Genomic DNA, 19,832 nt, shown 5'->3' with positions numbered 1-19,832 from the left:
GGATGGGCAGAGCCTTAGCTACGGCGAGGATGTATGATTTCAGGCCCCTGTACGGTGGAGGTAAAAGCCCTACGTCTCAGTGCTCTTGGGAGCTTAGTGTCGAGTGAATTATAGGATTACAACAAGTGCCAACCCCTGCACGAGTGGGGAAGGGCGGCTTATATAGAGTGCGCTGCCCTTCATAATGGCCCGGTGGACAAGGGTGGAATAGTGGCGAATAAATGCCTACGTTACAGGTAACATAAGCCTTAAATGCTAATAATGGTGTATGAAAACGTATGACCTTTGCCCTCTTGGGAGGTTACGATGTACAGAGTGGATTCCAGTCGGTACGTTAAATATGCTCCGAGTGCCCGTCGCCGACTGGATGATGGGGGAGTCCTTAGTTAAGTCGGAACTGTCTAAGGGCCTTGTCCTCTATGAAGGGTAGTCCTTAGTTAAGTCGGAACTGTCTAAGCGCCTATGACCCTACCCTGGGACTATAACCCCATCATTAGTCCCCGAATGGATCGGGGTTGGAACGATGAAGTGATGTCTGGAGTATGGAACCGACTGGTATGGAGGTGACTTTAGCGTTGTTTGCCTCGATCCATTTTATCCTTCCAACCAGTGATCCGAGTGAATATACGAGTGAAACGAACCGTCAGGGACCAAGTGCTTCCGTGGAATCTTTCGACGTGACTGGTCAAACTGACAGCGCCGGATTTTCCGGGATCCTCAAATTTCGGTTGCCGCGCGCTCAGCGGGGATGACGACATCGCCATCGAGTAGGTTTTGCCTCCTCAATTACCGCACCTTTATCTTCTCCACTAACCTCGTAGCGGCCGGTCGGGGGGATAAGATCTTGGGTCCACCTGTTAGTGACCCAGTCGGAAGCCTATTTAAGCCTCCCCGGCGGGATTTCCTGTCGCGCTGCTCAACCTCCTCTCATTAATCCCGCTCCTCTCGCAGCTCTCTGCACGCCTCAAGCCTCCTCCTTCCCCTCCTCCTCTGCGGATCCGTCACCTTCGCCATGACGAAGGGGAAGACCAGCAAACTCGAGTCGCAGAAGAAGAAGAAGAAGGGGGCGGCCCCTACTCGGCGGCGGCAACGGGTGCTGCCGGCGGGTTGGATCCAGGGGGATTTTCTCCCCTCCTCGGTGACGGAGAACGACTTGCTGGAGCTGGTGGAGCATGGCATGATCGCCAACAAGTCCTGGAGGCTGCCAGAAGGCGAGACGGAGCCGGCGTCGAAGGAGGGGGAGCGCGTTCTGCTGCTCAGCCATGTGTTCAGAGGCTTCTCCTTGCCTCCCCATCCATTCTTCCGAGGTATCATGACTTACTTCGGGGCGCAGCTCCATCACTTTCCTCCGAACGCAATAGCCCACCTTGCTGCATTCGTCACCCTCTGCGAGTGCTTTATTGGATGTCCCCCCCACTGGGGGCTCTTTAAGTATGTCTTTTCCGCTAGATCCCAAACCGTCAAAAAGCTTAGCCAGTCGGACGATAAGACCCATATCCTCCAGCTCCGCGGGGGCTTAGGCTTCCAGAAGAAAACAAAGAGTAGCTATCCCTCCCTCCAGCTGTCTGAGTCAGTTAGGAACTTGCAATCGTCCTGGTTCTATTGCGAGGATATTGCTTGTCCGAATGCTTCGAGCGGGTTGCCACCTTTTAGCTTAGACCGTCCGGGCCCTCCCAAGAAGCTTGCGCTCTCTAAGGGGGTAAGGATCCAGATCCAGCCTTTGGTCGACGCGCTGATATCCGTCGTCCATAAGGGAGTCACCCGCACGGACCTGCTGGAGACTTTTCTGGGTCGGCGCATCCAGCCGCTGCAGGCCTGACACCACGCCATGTGGCACTATGCAGGGCCTTCGGATTCCACTCGGTCTCATCCAGAGGACGTGAGCGGGGAGACTGTGAGTGCGTGGGTCCGCGGCATCACAGGCGTGTGTGATAACCCCGTGGGAGCCCGGCGGGTGAAGCCCTTCCGCACCGAAAATTCTCCTCCGAATGAAGTGTGCACATCTTGTCAAGTGCTTTTAATCTTCTTAGATTTATTGCTTTTCTTGTCCCGCTAACTGGCGTTGCCGACTGTGTTTTGTATAGGAGTGGACTAACTGGCATTCTGCAGTCTCGAACGGGAATCCAGCCGAGGAAGAGGAGGGCAGCCAGGAGGGCAGCGCGGATAGCGCCGAGTACGTCTCTGACAGTGGGGAGACGGAGGAGGAGACGGAAGAGGAGGAGGAGGAGGATGGGGAGCAGAGCTCGCCACCCTCACCACTGAGCACCAAACCAAGCACCGTCATGACCCTGCTGCTTCGCCGGCTCCTCCAGCGGCCCCGAGTGCTCCGCCAGCTCCTCCCATGGCTCCGAGTGCTCGGAGTGTGAAAAGGACCAGGGACGCTACTGCCGAGCCCGTGAACCATCCGTCCAAGGTGGCCAAACCTAGTGGGCCTAAGCCTCGGAAAGCTTTGCCTTGGATGAGGATCGTTGTTTCGGTCGCCTCGGCGTAAGTGTCTTGTTCTTCCATCTCCCTTCAGTATCCGATTGAACTCCTCTTTTTGGGAACTCATGCTTATTCATCGAGTGGATTTCACTCAACAGAGCCACTACCTCCGCCACCTCTCTTCCGCGCCAGGACGATGATCCCATGGACACGGATAATGCCGCCACGTCCCATCAATGTATGTTGTCACGACTCCGAGAGTTGTATTATTGTTTCGCGATTGCTGTCTTTGATCTTGACCTTTTTCTGTAATTTCATTTTGTTCAGTCGGGCTTCCTTCGGAGGTGATCCATCTAGAGGACGACAACCAAAGGGGGTCGGAGCCAGCTTTGGCGCCTGTCCCTGGGGTTATCCCATCTACTGCCGCTCCCACCATGAACGTGCCGCCGACTGCGACGGTGCCCCTCATGGCGGAACCGACTGGAGCGGAGCTCGGGATGCCTAAGGAGTCTTCTGCCGCGCCGGGTCCATCAGTTGTTCAATATGACGCCTGACGCCTCCCGGAAGACCAGGTGGGGGCCGCCAAGGACGCCATGGTGGAGGTGGAGCTGATGGTGGGTGACGCCAAGGGAGCGTATGACTCCATCGCGTCTCTGTATAAGAAGAGCTTGGAGCTTCGGGATGACATCCGAGTAAGTGTGCTAGTAAGTGTTTACATTCCTCTTGGTACCCACTGGGGGTTTCGGCGATATACTCAGATACAGTAGGATGATTTTGAAGTGGGTTCACTCCGAGTGAACCCAGTGGGTGTAGTCCCCGAGACTTCTGCCGAGTGGTTGCACCGGAGTTGTCTTTATATGTATTTTTCGTAATCTGAACAGATCAGAGCTGATCTGCCCGAATGGTACCAGTGGGGGCACTCTGAGTGCACCCACTGGGTGTAGTCCCCGAGAGTAGTGTTACTCGGGTCGAGTAATAGTAATCTCATAGTGTTGTTTGTTTGCTATGGAGCTCGATAGGGTCGACCTGTTCGAGCTTCATACCAGTGGGGTCACTCTCAGTGAACCCACTGGGTGTAGTCCCCGAGACCGCTGTTGATTGCTTGCATTGGCAGGGGTCTGAAGAATTGTGATCTTTGATTGTTTTGTCGTATCTGTCGAGACTTTTTCCTTGTTGAATGTGGCTGATCCTCCCTTTGTGTCTCTTTGGCCGAAGACTTGCGAAATGGGATCTGCGTACAATGCTGTGAAGGCTGAGAAGACTCGGCTTGTTGCGGACTTGGAGGTGGCTGTGAATGTCCTGGCTGGCGTGAAGGAGGCTCTTGCTGACCGAGAGAAATCTTTGGAGGAGTCTCGGGAGACCAACAAGGCATTGCTAGCCGAAGTTGAAAAATGAAGAGGGAGAGATCCGAATGGATGGGCCAGCTGAAGGTGATGAACACTCGGTGCATGGTGCAGGAGAACTACGTCAGCGACTGGGCGAGGAAGATGGTCGCACTGCTTGGTGGTAAGTTGTTGCCGAGTGCTTCTTGACTTTGGAGTTCACTCCGCGCTTACTTTCTGCTTGTCTTTTCTTTGCAGACTTCTGTCGGGACGTTGAGGCTGAAGCAGCCGAAATTGAGCGGTCGCTTGTTCCGAATGTTCCACTCGGCGATGAAGCTAACAGGGACATGCTCCGAGCGCATTCTCGCCTTAACAGGGTGGGCCCTTTCATTAGCCGCCTGAGAAAAGTTGGCGGCCGGATAGACAAGGAGCTGTGGCCTGAAGACGACTCCCGGAAAGAAATAGATGGGTTGATGACTCGGCTGGAGGACGTCCCAAGCAGAGTGCAGGCATGGAAGAAGTCTACCGCTCGTTGTGGTGCGGACGTGGCGCTATCTTTGGTCCGAGTGCACTGCAAGGAAGCCCGCGAAGAAAAGCTGAAGACGTTGCACGTCGCCAACACCAAGAAGCTTCGATTTGAAGATTTCATGGAGACCTTCCTTGACACAGCCACTCGCATTGCAGACGGAATCGACCTCGACACCTTTGTGGAGCCTGCCAGTCCCGGCGACGCTTGAAAAAAACTTTATGGTGGACGCACATTTACCTCGGTATGCCGAGTGGTATCTGTATTAAACTTTTGCCACTGGTGTTGGCCGTCACATTCGTGGTTCGGTGTGGATAAACTTGATTCACACCGAGCCGACTGACCGTAGATCCAACTTTGAATTTGAATCGGATCTTTTGCTCTTCTTTCGCTGAGTTTTTTTTTTGACACGATTTTGGCTCGTGGTTTTTGTATGGCGTTTCTTGGTGAAGCCAATGGCAAACATGCAGAGCATGTAGTTGTCAGTTGTGTTCACATCCACATGAGCCTCAATGAGGGTCTGCTAAGTCTCCGAGTGCGCACTCGGAGCGAGCTTTTACTTAGGCGATTCTGGGTCGCGGCTAAGTTTCCAAGTGTGAATGTTAGTGCGCACTCGGAGCGAGTTGTTCCTTAGGCGACTCTGGGTCGCGGCTAAGTCCCCGAGTGTGACTGTTAGTGCGCACTCGGAGCGAGTTGTTACTCATGTAGTTGTCAGTTGTCTTCACTACCACATGAGCCTCAATGAGGGTCTGCTAAGCCTCCGAGTGTATCTCGAGTATACACTCGGAGGAAGCTTTTTACTTAGGCGACTCTGAGTCGTAGCTAAGTCCCCGAGTGTGACTTTTCGTGCACACTCGGAGTGAGTTGTTATTCATGTAGTTGTCAGTTGTCTTCACATCCACATGAGTCTCAATGAGGGTCTGCTAAGCCTCCGAGTGTATCTCGAGTATACACTCGGAGGAAGCTTTTTACTTAGGCGACTCTGGGTCGTAACTAAGTCTCCGAGTGTGACTTTTACTGCGCACTCGGAGTGGGTTTTTACTTAGGCGACTCTGGATCGCAGCTAAGTCTCCGAGTGTGACTTTTAGTGCGCACTCGGAGCGGGTTTTTACTTAGGCGACTCTCGGTCGTAGCTAAGTCTCCGAGTGTGACTTTCAGTGCGCACTCGGAGCGGGTTTTTACTTAGGCGACTCTGGGTCGCAGCTAAGTCTCCGAGTGTGACTTTTAGTGCACACTCGGAGTGAGTTTGTACTTAGGCGACTCTGGGTCGCAGCTAAGTCTCCGAGTGCGACTTTTAGTGCGCACTCGGAGCGAGTTTGTACTTAGACGACTCTGGGTCGCAGCTAAGTCCCCGAGTGTGACTTTTAGTGCACACTCGGAGTGAGTTTGTCCTTAGGCGACTCTGGGTCGCAGCTAAGTCTCCGAGTGCGACTTTTAGTGCACACTCGGAGCTAGTTTGTACTTAGGTGACTCTGGGTCGCAGCTAAGTCCCTGAGTGTGACTTTTAGTGCACACTCGGAGTGAGTTTGTCCTTAGGCGACTCTGGGTCGCAGCTAAGTCTCCGAGTGCGACTTTTAGTGCACATTCGGAGCGAGTTTGTATTTAGGCGACTCTGGGTCGCAGCTAAGTCCCCGAGTGTGAATTTTAGTGCGCACTCGGAGTGAGTTTGTACTTAGGCGACTCTGGGTCGCAGCTAAGTCTCCGAATGCGACTTCTAGTGCACACTCGGAGCGAGTTTGTACTTAGGCGACTCTGGGTCGCAGCTAAGTCCCCGAGTGTGACTTTTAGTGCGCACTCGGAGCGGGTTTTTACTTAGGCGACTCTGGGTCGCAGCTAATTCTCCGAGTGTGACTTTTAGTGCGCACTCGGAGCGGGTTTTTACTTAGGCGACTCTGGGTCGCAGCTAAGTCTCCGAGTGTGACTTTTAGTGCGCACTCGGAGCGGGTTTTGACTTAGGCGACTCTGGGTCGCAGCTAAGTCTCCGAGTGTGAACTTTAGTGCACACTCGGAGTGTGTTTGTACTTAGGCGACTCTGGGTCGCAGCTAAGTCTCCGAGTGCGACTTTTAGTGCGCACTCGGAGCGAGTTTTTACTTAGGCGACTCTGGTTCGCAGCTAAGTCTCCGAGTGTGACTTTTAGTGCGCACTCGGAGCGGGTTTTTACTTAGACGACTCTGGGTCGCAGCTAAGTCTCCGAGTGTGACTTTTAGTGCACACTCGGAGTGAGTTTGTACTTAGGCGACTCTGGGTCACAGCTAAGTCTCCGAGTGCGACTTTTAGTGCGCACTCGGAGCGAGTTTGTGCTTAGGCGACTCTGGGTCGCAGCTAAGTCCCCGAGTGTGACTTTTAGTGCACACTCGGAGTGAGTTTGTACTTAGGCGACTCTGGGTCGCAGCTAAGTCTCCGAGTGCGACTTTTAGTGCACACTCGGAGCTAGTTTGTACTTAGGCAACTCTGGGTCACAGCTAAGTCCCCGAGTGTGACTTTTAGTGCACACTCGGAGTGAGTTTGTCCTTAGGCGACTCTGGGTCGCAGCTAAGTCTCCGAGTGCGACTTTTATTGCACACTCGGAGCGAGTTTGTACTTAGGCGACTCTGGGTCGCAGCTAAGTCCCCGAGTGTGACTTTTAGTGCGCACTCGGAGTGAGTTTGTACTTAGGCGACTCTGGGTCGCAGCTAAGTCTTCGTGCGACTTCGAGTGCACACTCGAAGCGAGTTTGTACTTAGGCGACTCTGGGTCACAGCTAAGTCCCCGAGTGTGACTTTTAGTGCACACTCGGAGTTATTATTATTTTTAAGACCGGAGTCTGCAAACGTGGAAGAATTTTGAATCGGCAAGAAATCAATCTGCTTTGTATTACTTCAAGGATACTTGTTCTTTACATTGTCTCCGTCGGCGGTTATGTGTAGAAGTGCTTCTGGAGATCTCCATTCCATGCTCGCGGCTCGTCCGTTTTCGTGTCGAGGTTGTAGAATCGATATGCTCCGTTGTTCAGCACCTTAGAGATGATGAAGGGTCCTTCCCAGGCGGGATCCAACTTGTGTGGTCTGTGCTGATCCACTCGGAGCACCAGGTCGCCTGCTTGGAATGTGCGGCTCCTGACGTGCCGCACGTGAAATCGCCGCAGATCTTGTTGATAAATTGTTGAACGGATCAGTGCCATCTCGCGCTCTTCTTCTAGAAGATCCACTCCATCTTGCCTGGCTTGCTCTGCTTCGGCTTCGGAGAAGAGTTCGACTCGTGGAGAGTTGTGAAGCAAGTCACTCGGAAGGACTGTCTTTGCTCCATAAACAAGGAAGAACGGGGATCGCCCTGTCGATCTATTCGGAGTTGTTCGGAGACCCCACATCACCGAAGGCAGCTCGGTGACCCATGCGCCGGCGGCATGTCCAACTTCTCGCAGGAGTCGAGGCTTCAACCCTTGAAGAATAAGTCCATTCACCCGCTCTGCTTGCCCGTTTGTTTGGGGATGCGCCACGGATGCAAAATCCACTCGGATACCTTGGCCTGTGCAAAAACCTTTGAACCTGTCCGAGTCGAAGTTTGTGCCATTGTCGGTGATTATGCTGTGCGGAACCCCGTATCTGGCGATGATGTCTCTGATAAATTTGATGGTCGTAAGGGCGTCAAGCTTCTTGATGGGCTTGGCTTCAATCCACTTGGTAAACTTGTTGACTGCTACCAGCAGATGAGTGAATCCTCCTTGCCCGTTCTGAATGGTCCGACTGTATCTAATCCCCACACGGCGAATGGCCAAACAAGAGGAATTGTCTTCATCGCAGACGTTGGCTTGTGGGACTTGTTTAAATAGAACTGACAGCCTTCGCAACGGTCGACCATATCTTTTGCCATTTCATTCGCCTGTAACCAGAAGAAACCAGCTCTGAATGCTTTGGCGACGATTGCCCTTGAGGAGGCATGATGACCGCAGGTTCCCGAGTGAATTTCTTCCAAGATTAAATGTCCCTCCTCAGGGGAGATACACCGCTGATGGACGCCTGAAACACTTTCCCTGTACAACTGGCCATCAATGACGGTGAAGGACTTCGACATGCGGACGATCTGCCTAGCTTGGACTTCGTCTTCTGGTAACTCTTGCCTCATGATGTATGCAATGAACGGCACAGTCCATTCGGGAATGACAGCTAGAATCTCCATGATCAAATCAACCACAGCGGGGACCTCGACTTCAGTCGGATCTGTTGAGCTCTTCGGTTGTACTGGTTCCTCTGTAAAAGGATCTTCTTTCACCGAGGGGAGGTGTAGGTGCTCGAGGCAGACATCACTCGGGACCGGTCTCCGAGTGGATTCAAGTTTTGCCAATTCATCTGTTGCTTGGTTTTTCAATCGGGGAACATGGTGAAGTTCCAGACCTTCAAACTTTTTCTCGAGCGTCCTTACTGCGTTGCAGTATGCAGTCATGGTGGGGGTCCTTACATCACATTCCTTCATCACTTGATTAACCACCAGATCTGAGTCGCCATAGACCATCAGGCGACGAACGCCGAGTGTGATGGCCATGCGCAACCCGTAAAGGAGAGCTTCGTACTCTGCTTCGTTGTTGGAAGAATCAAAATGGATCTGCAACACATACTTGAGTTTATCACCTTTTGGGGATATGATCACTACGCCGGCGCCGGAGCCATTCAACATCTTGGACCCATCGAAGAACATGGTCCAGTGAGCCGAGTAGATGTGAGTCGGTTGCTGTTGTTCTACCCATTGTGCTATGAAGTCAGCCAGAGCTTGAGACTTTATAGCTTTCTTGGCTTCAAACTTGATGTCGCAGTATAGCATATTTTTTCCCACTTTGCCACTCGGCCTGATGCGTCCCGATTGTGGAGAATTTCCGACAACGGAGCATTAGATATGACATACCCCAAGTGGTCTTGGAAATAATGAGTCACCTTCTTTGCAGTCATGTAGATCCCATAAATAAGCTTCTGATAATGGGGATACCTCTCCTTGGAAGGAGTGAGGACTTCAGAGACATAATATACTGGCCGCTGAACCTTGTACGCTTTGCCTTCTTCTTCACGCTCGACTATCAGAACGGTGCTGACGACTTGATTTGTAGCCGCGATGTACATAAGAAGGGGTTCTTTACTGAGCGGGGCAATAAGAACCGACTGGGTGGAAAGCAGGGCTTTGAGGTCGTCGAATGCAATCTGGGCTTCGTCTATCCACTCGAAGGTATCTGACTTCTTCATGAGTCGGTAGAGAGGTAATGCCTTCTCGCCGAGTCGAGCGATAAACCTGCTCAAAGCCGCTAGGCAACCTGTGAGCCTTTGAACATCATGTATTCTTATCGGCCGCTCCATTCGGACAATGGTCCCGATCTTTTCGGGGTTGACATCGATCCCTCGTCCGGAAACGAAGAAACCGAGTAACTTCCCACTGGGAACGCCGAATGAACACTTGGCTGGATTGAGCTTGATATCGTACCTACGTAGGTTGGCGAATGTTTTTGCCAAGTCAGTCAGCAGGTCGGAACCTTTGCGTGAGTTCACTACGATATCGTCCATATATGCCTCCACATTTCGACCGATCTGGTCAAGGAGGCATTTTTAGATCATCTCTACTATTAAAGGGGGATCTGCCGTCGTCGTGATGGTTCGACCACGACAGACCCCCCGTCGCTAGAGCTAACCCTTCCACCGATTTTTATTCATCCCTCCATAAACCAGGCGGCCGTTTCACCGATTTTTTTTCAACCCTTCATAAACCGGTTCAATACCCCACCTCGTACGATCAACATGACATTTGACAACAAACCCACCAACGCACGCACGCAGTACCGCCCCACGCACGCAGCACCGCTCCCCCTCCTCCCAAAAATGCTATACCTACGTAATTTATTTACTAAACCTTACTTAACCTGCCTAACTAAATCCTCTTGGCCCCTGATTTTTATGGGTGTGGGCCCTTCCACCACCTTCAATCCAATCCCACGTCTCCATGCTTTCAATTACGTAAAAACCATACGTTAGTTTAAGTAGGTCTAGCAAGCATCTACGGTAGATGTAGCATTGCTCTTTTTAAAGTAAGCATCGGTGAACCGTGGACGCGGCGATGGGTGGACCAGTGATGTGCCTGTGTTCCTCGTCGCCCCGCTTGCCGCTTTGCTCTTGCAGATTCGGATCACGGCCTCAAGCGCCGTGACCACGAGGCAAAGGTCGCTGCCGACGGCCGCAACGCCAGCCATGGACGACCCCGGCTCCGAGATCGAGTACGAGATACCCGCCGTCGTGCGTGTGCAGAAGAGCGGCCGCGTCGTGCGCTTGAACGGCACCGACACCGTGCCTCCCTCCCCGTGCGGTGACCCAGCCAACGGCGTCTCCTCCAAGGACGTTGTCCTCGACCCGGCCGCAAACATCTCTGCCCGCCTCTACCTCCCTGCCGCCGTCGCGGCGAAGCCCGGCAAGAAGCTCCCTGTGGTCGTGTTCTTCCACGGCGGCGCGTTCATGATCCACACCACTGCCTCCCCGCTCTACCACAAGAACGCCGCCTCCCTCGCCGCCGCGGCCCCCGCCGTCGTCGTCTCCGTCGACTACCGCCTCGCCCCGGAGCACCCTGTTCCAGCCGCCTACGAGGACGCCTTCGCGGCCCTCAAGGCCGTCGTCTCCTCGTGCCGGCCGGGCGGCGCCGAGCCCTGGCTCGCCGCGCACGGCGACGCGTCCCGCGTCGTCATCGCCGGCGACAGCGCCGGGGCCAAAATGGCGCACCGCACGGCCGTCAGGCTGCGGAAGGAACGCATCGAGGGATACGGCGACAAGGTCAGCGGCATCGCGCTCCTGCACACCTACTTCTGGGGAAAAGAACCAGTCGGCGGGGAGCCCACCGACGCCGCCCTCCGCGGCGGCATTGACCAGGTGTGGCATGTTGCCTGCGGCGGTAAGCTCGGCCTCGATCACCCGTACATCAACCCCGCGGCGTCGCCGGAGGATTTGAGCCAGCTCGGGTGCGTCCGTGTGCTCGTCGCCACGGCGGAACACTGCTGGTTCGTGGAGAGGTCGCGCGCCTACGCGGCGGGGGTCAAGTCCGGGTGGGGCGGCGAGCTCGAGTTCTACGAGACTAAGGGCGAAGGGCATGTCTACTTCTTGCTCAAACCCGACTGCGAGAACGCCGCCAAGGAGCTCGCCGTTGTGGCCGACTTCGTAAGGCGTTGTTGAGTCTTTTTCTCTTGTTCGCCCGGCGAATGATTCAGTAACAGAGGCTGAGGAGCAAATAATCTTGTCCTTTATTTCCATGGTTCTGAATTCATAAATGAATATACTTTCGAGCTCTGATTACACTTGCAACACAAAGGGGAACACAGCGAGCACCTCGGTGTCCTCTGAATCAATTCCCGGCGAGGAAGGCGACCACCCGATCCATCAGTTGCAGAGCTTCGTCACACTCCGGCTTGTTGAGGAAGAACACGTGCTCTCCTCCCTTGGACTCCAGCCACTCCACCGTGCCGCGCCACCCGCTCGCCTTCACGGCCTGGTAGACGTAGTACCCCACGGCCCTCGGCAGCGCGAAGTCTCCGTCGGCGGAGCAGACGAGCAGCCTCCGGCATGCCAGCTTCTGCAGGCTCGGCGCTCCAGGAGCCATCGGGTTGAACCATGGGTCATCCACCCCTTCTGTGCTTTCCGGGCATAGTATGGACCAAAGCTTCTCCGCACTCTCTCTCATGTGGATGACCTCGCCGTCGACTGGCTCCTTCCCACCAAACATAGGAGGGAATATGATCGCCTCCTCTAGCAGAGCACCTGGGGGTAAACGTAAACCATCCCGGGTGCCGGCCATGATTGCTATGTTGTGGACGATGTTCGCGCCTCCACTGTCGCCGGCCAGGAAGATGCGGCCGGCGTCGCCGTGCTCCGAGAGCCAGGGGTCATCCCTCGACGCGGCCCAGCTTAGCGCTGCCCAGGAATCGTCGTAGGCTGCGGGAATCGGGTGCTCTGGCGCGAGGCGGTAGTTGACTGACACTGCCAGGACGTTGGCTTTGGAGGCGACGGAGTTGAGGTACCTGTGGTACGTCGGAGAGGCGGCTGAGGCGAGGACCAGGCCCCCGCCGTGGAAGTATACGAGGATCGGGAGCTTCTTGCGCTGGGAATCGGAGCCGGCGGCGGCGAGGTTGGGGACGTAGAGGCGGGCGAAGACGCCGGTGGCGCCGTTGATGACGACGTCCTTGGAGGTGACGCCGGTGGCAGCATCGAAGCCCGGCGGGTGGTTTCTGTGCCAAAGAGACGCTCCACTCGGCCGTGTTCGTAGATGCGGAGGAGCGGCGAGTCGTACCGCAATTTGGTGGATGGATCCATCGCTGGCGCAGGAAAGCTTTGTGCTTTGTGACCCTGATTCTAGAAGAAGTAATGAAGCTTGGTATTTGCTCGATGAATAAATAAGCGTGGGAGGGGCAAAGCACCCAGGAATAAATATATGTGGGGCATGCTTGGTATTTGCGCGAATGGAAGTGACTTGTACCGTATCTTGGATCAGTGTAAAGTGGGGGAGACGGTAAGCTTTCACATGTGTTTACCCACAACAAATTTATAGTGCTTTTTTTCCCAAGCTGCTAAGTTACTCACTTAGTCTTGTGAGATGCATACGGGCGAATGTTTCTTCTGAAGGTGACCGCGGAAGTCTTGTGCGGAGATAAGAAGGAGAAGATCGTTATGGTCCTTGAACCAAAGCTCGACGAAACATGGTGAATGGTGTCCTTCTCGGGTGTATTCTCGCATAGGTACAAGGTATTAGCATGTTGGCCTACCATGAAGCTCCTTGTACATAATTGATGTTTGTAAATTGTCTGGTGTAAAAAGAAAGGAAAGAAAAATATCAATTTGGTTCATCGTTCATGCCTTATGTGCGCCTGTTCCAGTACATGATCTATCTGCTTGTTGGGTTCTAATTTGAGTTGCAAATAAATAATTTTGTTCTGTTTTTCGTTCAAGAAATATGGACTCCACATACCATCTATCTTGTTGCTTATAAGCAGCAGTCCATTTTATTAAGTTGGCTTTTTTCTTGTCATCATTTTCTGTTGCAGGTTACTAAATATGTATGTATATCTTTTGTAAGAGAGAGAATAGAAATGTGTTCGGGTTAGGCTCAGGTACTACATCCCACATTTTGTTTTGTATATGTACGTAACTCTGAGAGGTAACCATCTTAAAGATGGTACATTATGATGTACTTGTTTTGTTATGCTTTATAAGAGACAGAAACACTGTAGCAATAGCGTGGTTAATTTGTAGATTGTGGTTGGAACCTAGAAGTAGAGGAATAGAAATTTGGCTACTGAGGTGTCAATGTGAGTACAAAGAAATATTGGCCCATTGTTTACGTTTGTCTGTTTTTGGTTATAGTGTATTATTCAGCCTTTGAGGGTGTGCTGAAGTTCTTCATACTCGAAAATGTTTATCACATCATGTAGGAATTTATAACCCCAAATAATCCAGACAGTAGCATCATTCATTGTAAAACCATTACACAATACACTTAGTATCTGGAAAGAATCTTTGCGAAACTTGATATTAACCAGTTAATGGTTTTCCCCTTCTCTTGGTTTTGCACCATGTTTTTATCCATGAAGCCTTGGTACCCTATATATTTACAAGGATGAAAACAAGGCATGTGAATTTTTAAATGACATTGAATACCTACATGCATAATACTCCATCCGTCCGGAATTACTTGCCGCACAAATGAATAAAAATAAATGTATCTAGAACTAAAATACATCTAGATACATCCATTCTTATGACAAGTATTTCCATATGAAGAGAGTATATTGTAACCTCTTCTTAGTTCTCCATTAATAAAAAACATGATACTACCCAAATTATTGTCAGGAAAGGACAACTATAATAATAATATTTTGGGATGTACCAAGCATTGAAATTTTTCTCATGTCCTTTTAATTTAATGTATAGTGCAGAGGAAAAAATTAAGCTAAATATCATGAGTTAAACCATGATGCCCTTTGAAATCTCTAGACAATAAGTTTGTTGAGTGATTTTTTTGTCGCTTATATGGTATTCTCATTGGCCTCCCGGTTGGCATAAGTAAAATGCTATGAAACGAAGAAAATAAATAAACGAACACTGGTTGAACAATTTGAGTATTTTATAGTGATTTTATTTTCATTTAAAGGCTTAATTTTGTCATCCTGTTGACATGATTCTCAACAAGTCAAGAATTGTACCTTTTTCAAGCTTGACCACCTATATGAAGTATCTTACACAACATATCAAGGTAGACTATATGAAATAACAACTGGGACAATAACAACAAGTGCTACTCAAGCGATGTGATAAAAAACTAATTGAAACATGCGATTTCAGAATCCCCTCCATTCACAAAAAATAGAAAAGCAAAACGTGGACTTTCTAATACTCTAGCATGCAATTAATTGACTCCCCAAAGAACTACATGGTAGAGAAATGTGTTTGATTTATTTTGAACTGATTGCAACAAATATATGTATGGCACCTACAACTCTGTTCTCAAAATATATCTATATGAAATTATATTTGGTTTCTTTTTAGCAATGCCTCATACCTAAGTCTATTATCCCGTGGCAACGTACGGGCATTCAGCTAGTGCGCATAAAAGTTGCTCCCGCATTCTTCAAACCAAATGGCATAGTGATGTAACAGAAACACCCGAATGGGGTGATGAAGGCTGTTTTTAATTCATCCGGACCATACAGATGGATCTGATGATAGCCTGAATAGGCATCAAGGAAGGATAAACACTCGCAACCCGCAGTCGAATCAACATTTTGATCGATGCGGGGGAGCGGGAAGTGATCTTTCGGACAGACCTTATTGAGATGCTTGAAATCGATGCACATACGGAGAGACTTGTCCTTCTTGGACAACATTAGCGAGCCACTCAGAGTGGTGTACCTCGTGAATGAAGTTGGCTGCCAAAAGTTTAGCCACCTCCTCTCCGATTGCCTTCCTCTTGTGCGCGGCGGACCGACGCAGGCGTTCTCGGACGGGCCGAGCAGCAGGATCCACATGCAGTCGGTGCTCAGCCAACTCCCTGGGTACATGTGGCATGTCAGCAGGCTTCCATGCAAAAATGTCTCAGTTCTCACGGAGGAATTGGATGAGCTCGCCTTCCTATTTTGGATCAAGGGTGGTGGAGATGTTTGTCGGGGCAGCGGCGTCGTCCGTCGGGTGGATGCTGACTTTCTTCGTGTCTCCCGCCGACTAGAATGCGGACTCGGAAGCTGGCTTCTTTGAACGCATCAGGTCAGCGGGGTCGGCGATCTTCTTGTACTCATCAGCTCAAGAATAGCCATCTGCTGATCGGCAATCCTCGACCCCTGCTGCAGTCACTCCTCGGCTCGCTGCCGATTGCCTGTGACCGTAATCACACCTTTGGGGCCTGGCATCTTGAGCTTCAAATAGACGTAACATGGTCGGGCCATGAAACGCGCATATGCCGGACGGCCCAAAATCGCATGGTATGCACTCTGGAAGTACACCACCTCGAATGTCACCTTCTCCTTGCGGAAGTTCTTGTCAGAGCCGAAGACGACATCCAACGCAATCTGGCCGAGTGACTTGGCCTTTCGTCCTGGGACGACTCCGTGGAACTTCATACTGCTCTCGCTAAGTTTGGACATTGGAATGCCCATCCCCTTGAGAGTGTCGGCGTACATGATGTTCAAGCCGCTGCTGCCGTCCATGAGGACTTTGCGCAGCCTGACTCCTTCCACCACCGGGTCGACAACCAGAGCTTGCCTCCCTCAGGTGGGTATGTGTGTGGATGGTCTAACTGATCAAAGGTGATCGCAGTCTATGACCACTTGAGGAACGTGGGAGTGGATGGGGTTGCCATGTTCACCTCCCTGTTAACCAGCTTCAGTCGACTTTTGCTTTCCACATCAGCAAAAATCATCAATGTTGCGTGGACTTGGGGGAACGGATCCTCCTTGTCCTCATCATCCTGCTCCGCGTCCTTCTCACTCGGTTGTCCATCACCGAATCCTTGGATCAGGAGGTGACACTGCCGAGTGGTATGCTTCGGCAATATGACATTGCCTTCTTCATCCGTCTTCGTGTGGATTAGACACGGTTGATCTAGGATGAAGTTTCCAGACTGCCTCTTCTTGGGGGTGTACTGAGCTTTACCCTTGCCTTTGAACTTGGCATTTGTAACGGCTGTTGCCTCTGCCTGCGGAGTGGATTGAGCCTTCTACTTCTGCTTCCGATTGTTGTTCCCATCTCCATCGGCGACTGACTTATGCTTGCCGCTGTGTATGCGGTCCTCCTCTTCGCCATTTGCATAGCGCGCGGCTATCTCCATCATCTTGCTCATGGAGATGTCGCCTGTCCGACCGAACTTCAGGTACAGATCTCTGTACCGCACGCCTGCCTTGAAGGCGCAGACTGCTTGATGCTCTGTGACGTTCTCCACCGTGTGGTAAAGGGTCGTCCAGCGCTGGATGAAATCGCGCAAGGGCTCGTTCTGCTTCTGGACACAGTGCTGGAGCTCTACGAGACCAGCAGGGTGTTTGCACGTACCCTCGAAGGTCCTGATGAAGACTCGGGACAGATCTGCCCAGCTGTAGATGCTTGACGGAGCTAACTGGTTTAGCCAAGCTTGCGCTGAGCCGTCAAGCATCAGGGGGAGATGCTTCATGGCGACATGGTCATCTCCGCCACCAATCTGGACCGCCACTCTGTAGTCGTCCAACCAAGTTTCTGGTTTGGACTCTCCTGTGAACTTGCTGATTCCCGTCGCCAATCGGAAGTTGGGAGGGATGTCAGCTGAACGGATGACCCGACTGAAGCACTCGGGGCCAGGGACAACGGTCCTTCTTCCACTCGGACGGTCTCTATCGTGACCATCACGGTGGGCTCGACTTCTGTCGACCTTCTTCTGGGCGATGTACCCTCTTGCGTCAGGCCTTGGATCATGCGCGTCACTGCCCGAACGACGATCATCATGATGCCGGGGCCCGCAAGGCCCACCCCGTGGAGGGGTACGCGAGCGGCGACGATCTTCTGGATGAGACCGAATGGGAAGCGGATTCCGACACGGGTCCCTGGAACGGCTGCCCCCTCTGCGCCGCTGATGAGAGTCGGGACTGAAAACCGACCGATGCGTGCTCGCGTGAACACAATTGTTGTGGATCCTGTTGTGGGACTGGGAGACCGCCGAATTTTGCTACTGCGCCGTATGCAACAGGGCACGGATCTGCTCGATCCCTCTACCAGCCTCTGAATTAGTCGGCTGGAGAGAATCGGCTATCCTGGCAGCCGCAGCCAAGTTGAGGATGGGTGTGCGGAACACCTCGACGTTGCTCTCGCGAGTGCGTCGACTCGTAGAACGATGGTGTTGACGACGAGCGCCGGATGATTCTCCGACCTCATGCTCGTTCCGACCAGTCCGGAGGGGACCTTCATGGGAATCGGCCATGAGAACTTCGGCTGCAGGCCCGTGACCCGGGTACTCGGAAGGTAGCTCAGTCGGAACTGAGTCCAAGCACTGGGACGGCGGCGGGACCACAACCGATTTGAGCACTGCCACTTGAGAGGACGCGCTCTGTCGCGCCTGGGCGTGTTGCACCCAACGCTGGAGCCACGGACGACGGGATCGCTTGTTGCGGCGCGTGACGGGGGCGAAGATCGACACCGGGGTCGATGGCTGGAGAAGAAGAACACCGCGGGAACTGGCACGGAAGTGCGTAGCCCCGCGACTGGGAAGCGCCTCGACATCGAGGGTGCATCCCGAAGCCATGCCGAACCGTCATAATATAGAGATGTTGGAGAGCATAAAGGCCTATTTGAACAAAAGTTTTTCAATGAAGGACCTTGGAGAAGCTGCATACATATTAGGCATCAACATCTATAGAGATAGATCAAGACGCCTCATAGGTCTTTCGCAAAGTACATACCTTGACAAGATATTGAAGAAGTTCAATATGGAAAACTCAATGAAAGGGTTCTTGCCAGTTTTGCAAGGTATGAGATTGAGTAAGACTCAATCGCCGACCACGGCAGCAGATAGAGAGAAGATGAGTTCTGTCCCCTATGCTTCAGCCGTGGACTCTCTAATGTATGCCATGTTGTGTACCAGACCTGATATAAACCTTGCCATAAGTTTGGTAGGGAGGTACCAAAGTGATTCCGATATGGAACACTGGACAGCGGTCAAGAATATCCTTAAGTACCTGAAAAGGACTAAGGAAATGTTTCTCGATTATGGAGGTGACAAAGAGATCGTCGTAAAGGGTTACATCGACGCTAGCTTCGACACAGATCCGGATGACTCTAAGTCACAGACCGGATACGTATATGTGTTGAATGGTGGGGCAGTGAGCTGGTGCAGCAGCAAGCAAGAAGGCGTGGCAGCATCTACATGTGAAGCGGAGTACATAGCTGCTTTAGAAGCAGCTCATGAAGGAATTTGGATGAAGGAGATCATCACCGACCTTGGAGTGGTTCCAAGCGCGTCGGGTCCAATGACACTCTTTTGTGATAACACTGGGGCCATTGCCATAGCGAAGGAGCCCAGGTTTCACCGGAAGACGAAGCACATCAAACGCCGCTACAACTCCATCCACGACCATGTCCAGAGTGGAGTGATAGATATTTGTAAAGTACACACGGATCTGAATATTGCAGACCCGTTGACTAAACCCCTTCCACGAGCAAAACATGATCAACACCATAATGCTATGGGTGTTCGATACATCACAATGTAACTAGATTATTGACTCTAGTGCAAGTGGGAGACTGTTGGAAATATGCCCTAGAGGCAATAATAAAATGGTTATTATCATATTTCCTTGTTCATGATAATCGTCTATTGTTCATGCTATAATTGTATTAACAGGAAACAGTAATACATGTGTGAATAAATAGATCACAATGTGTCCCTAGCAAGCCTCTAGTTGGCTAGCTCGTTAGTCAATAGATGATCATGGTTTCCTGATCATGGGCATTAGATGTCATTGATAACGGGATCACATCATTGGGAGAATGATGTGATGGACAAGACCCAATCCTAAGCATAGCACTAGCTCGTATTGTTTGTATGCTAAAGCTTTTCTAATGTCAAGTATATTTTCCTTCGACCGTGAGATTGTGCAACTCCCGGATACCGTAGGAGTGCTTTGGGTGTATCAAACGTCACAACGTAATTGGGTGACTATAAAGTTGCAGTACGGGTACCTCCGAAAGTGTCTGTTGGGTTGGTACGAATCGAGATCGGGATTTGTCACTCCGTGTGACGAAGAGGTATCTCTGGGCCCACTCGGTAGAACATCATCATGAGCTCAATGTGACTAAGGAGTTAGTCACACGATGACGTGCTACGGAACGAGTAAAGAGACTTACTGGTAACGAGATTGAACAAGGTATAGGTATACCGACGATCGAATCTCGGGCAAGTTCTATACCGAGAGACAAAGGGAATCGTATACGGGATTGATTGAATCCTTGACATCGTGGTTCATCCGATGAGATCATCGTGGAGCAAGTGGGAGCCATCATGGGTATCCAGACCCCGCTGATGGTTATTGGCCGGAGAGGTCTCTCGGTCATGTCTGCCT

General features: G+C 51.7%; 1 protein-coding gene and 1 pseudogene across 1 annotated transcript; one reads left to right on the top strand and one right to left on the bottom strand.

Annotated features, from left to right (window-relative positions):
• The first annotated feature begins 10,176 nt into the window (after positions 1–10,176).
• On the top strand, positions 10,177–11,513 carry LOC123398273 (probable carboxylesterase 12). Its single transcript, XM_045092759.1, has one exon. The coding sequence runs from the start codon at positions 10,474–10,476 to the stop codon at positions 11,440–11,442; it is 969 nt and encodes a 322-aa protein (XP_044948694.1). The 5' UTR covers positions 10,177–10,473; the 3' UTR covers positions 11,443–11,513.
• On the bottom strand, positions 11,488–12,657 carry LOC123398274 (annotated as a pseudogene).
• Between the last annotated feature and the right edge of the window lie 7,175 nt (positions 12,658–19,832).

The sequence above is a fragment of the Hordeum vulgare genome, chromosome 5H (assembly GCF_904849725.1).
Source record: "Hordeum vulgare subsp. vulgare chromosome 5H, MorexV3_pseudomolecules_assembly, whole genome shotgun sequence".
Taxonomy (NCBI): Eukaryota; Viridiplantae; Streptophyta; class Magnoliopsida; order Poales; family Poaceae; genus Hordeum; species Hordeum vulgare.
The sequence above is the reverse complement of the archived record's forward strand: the minus strand, read 5'-3'. Positions and strand labels throughout refer to the sequence as shown.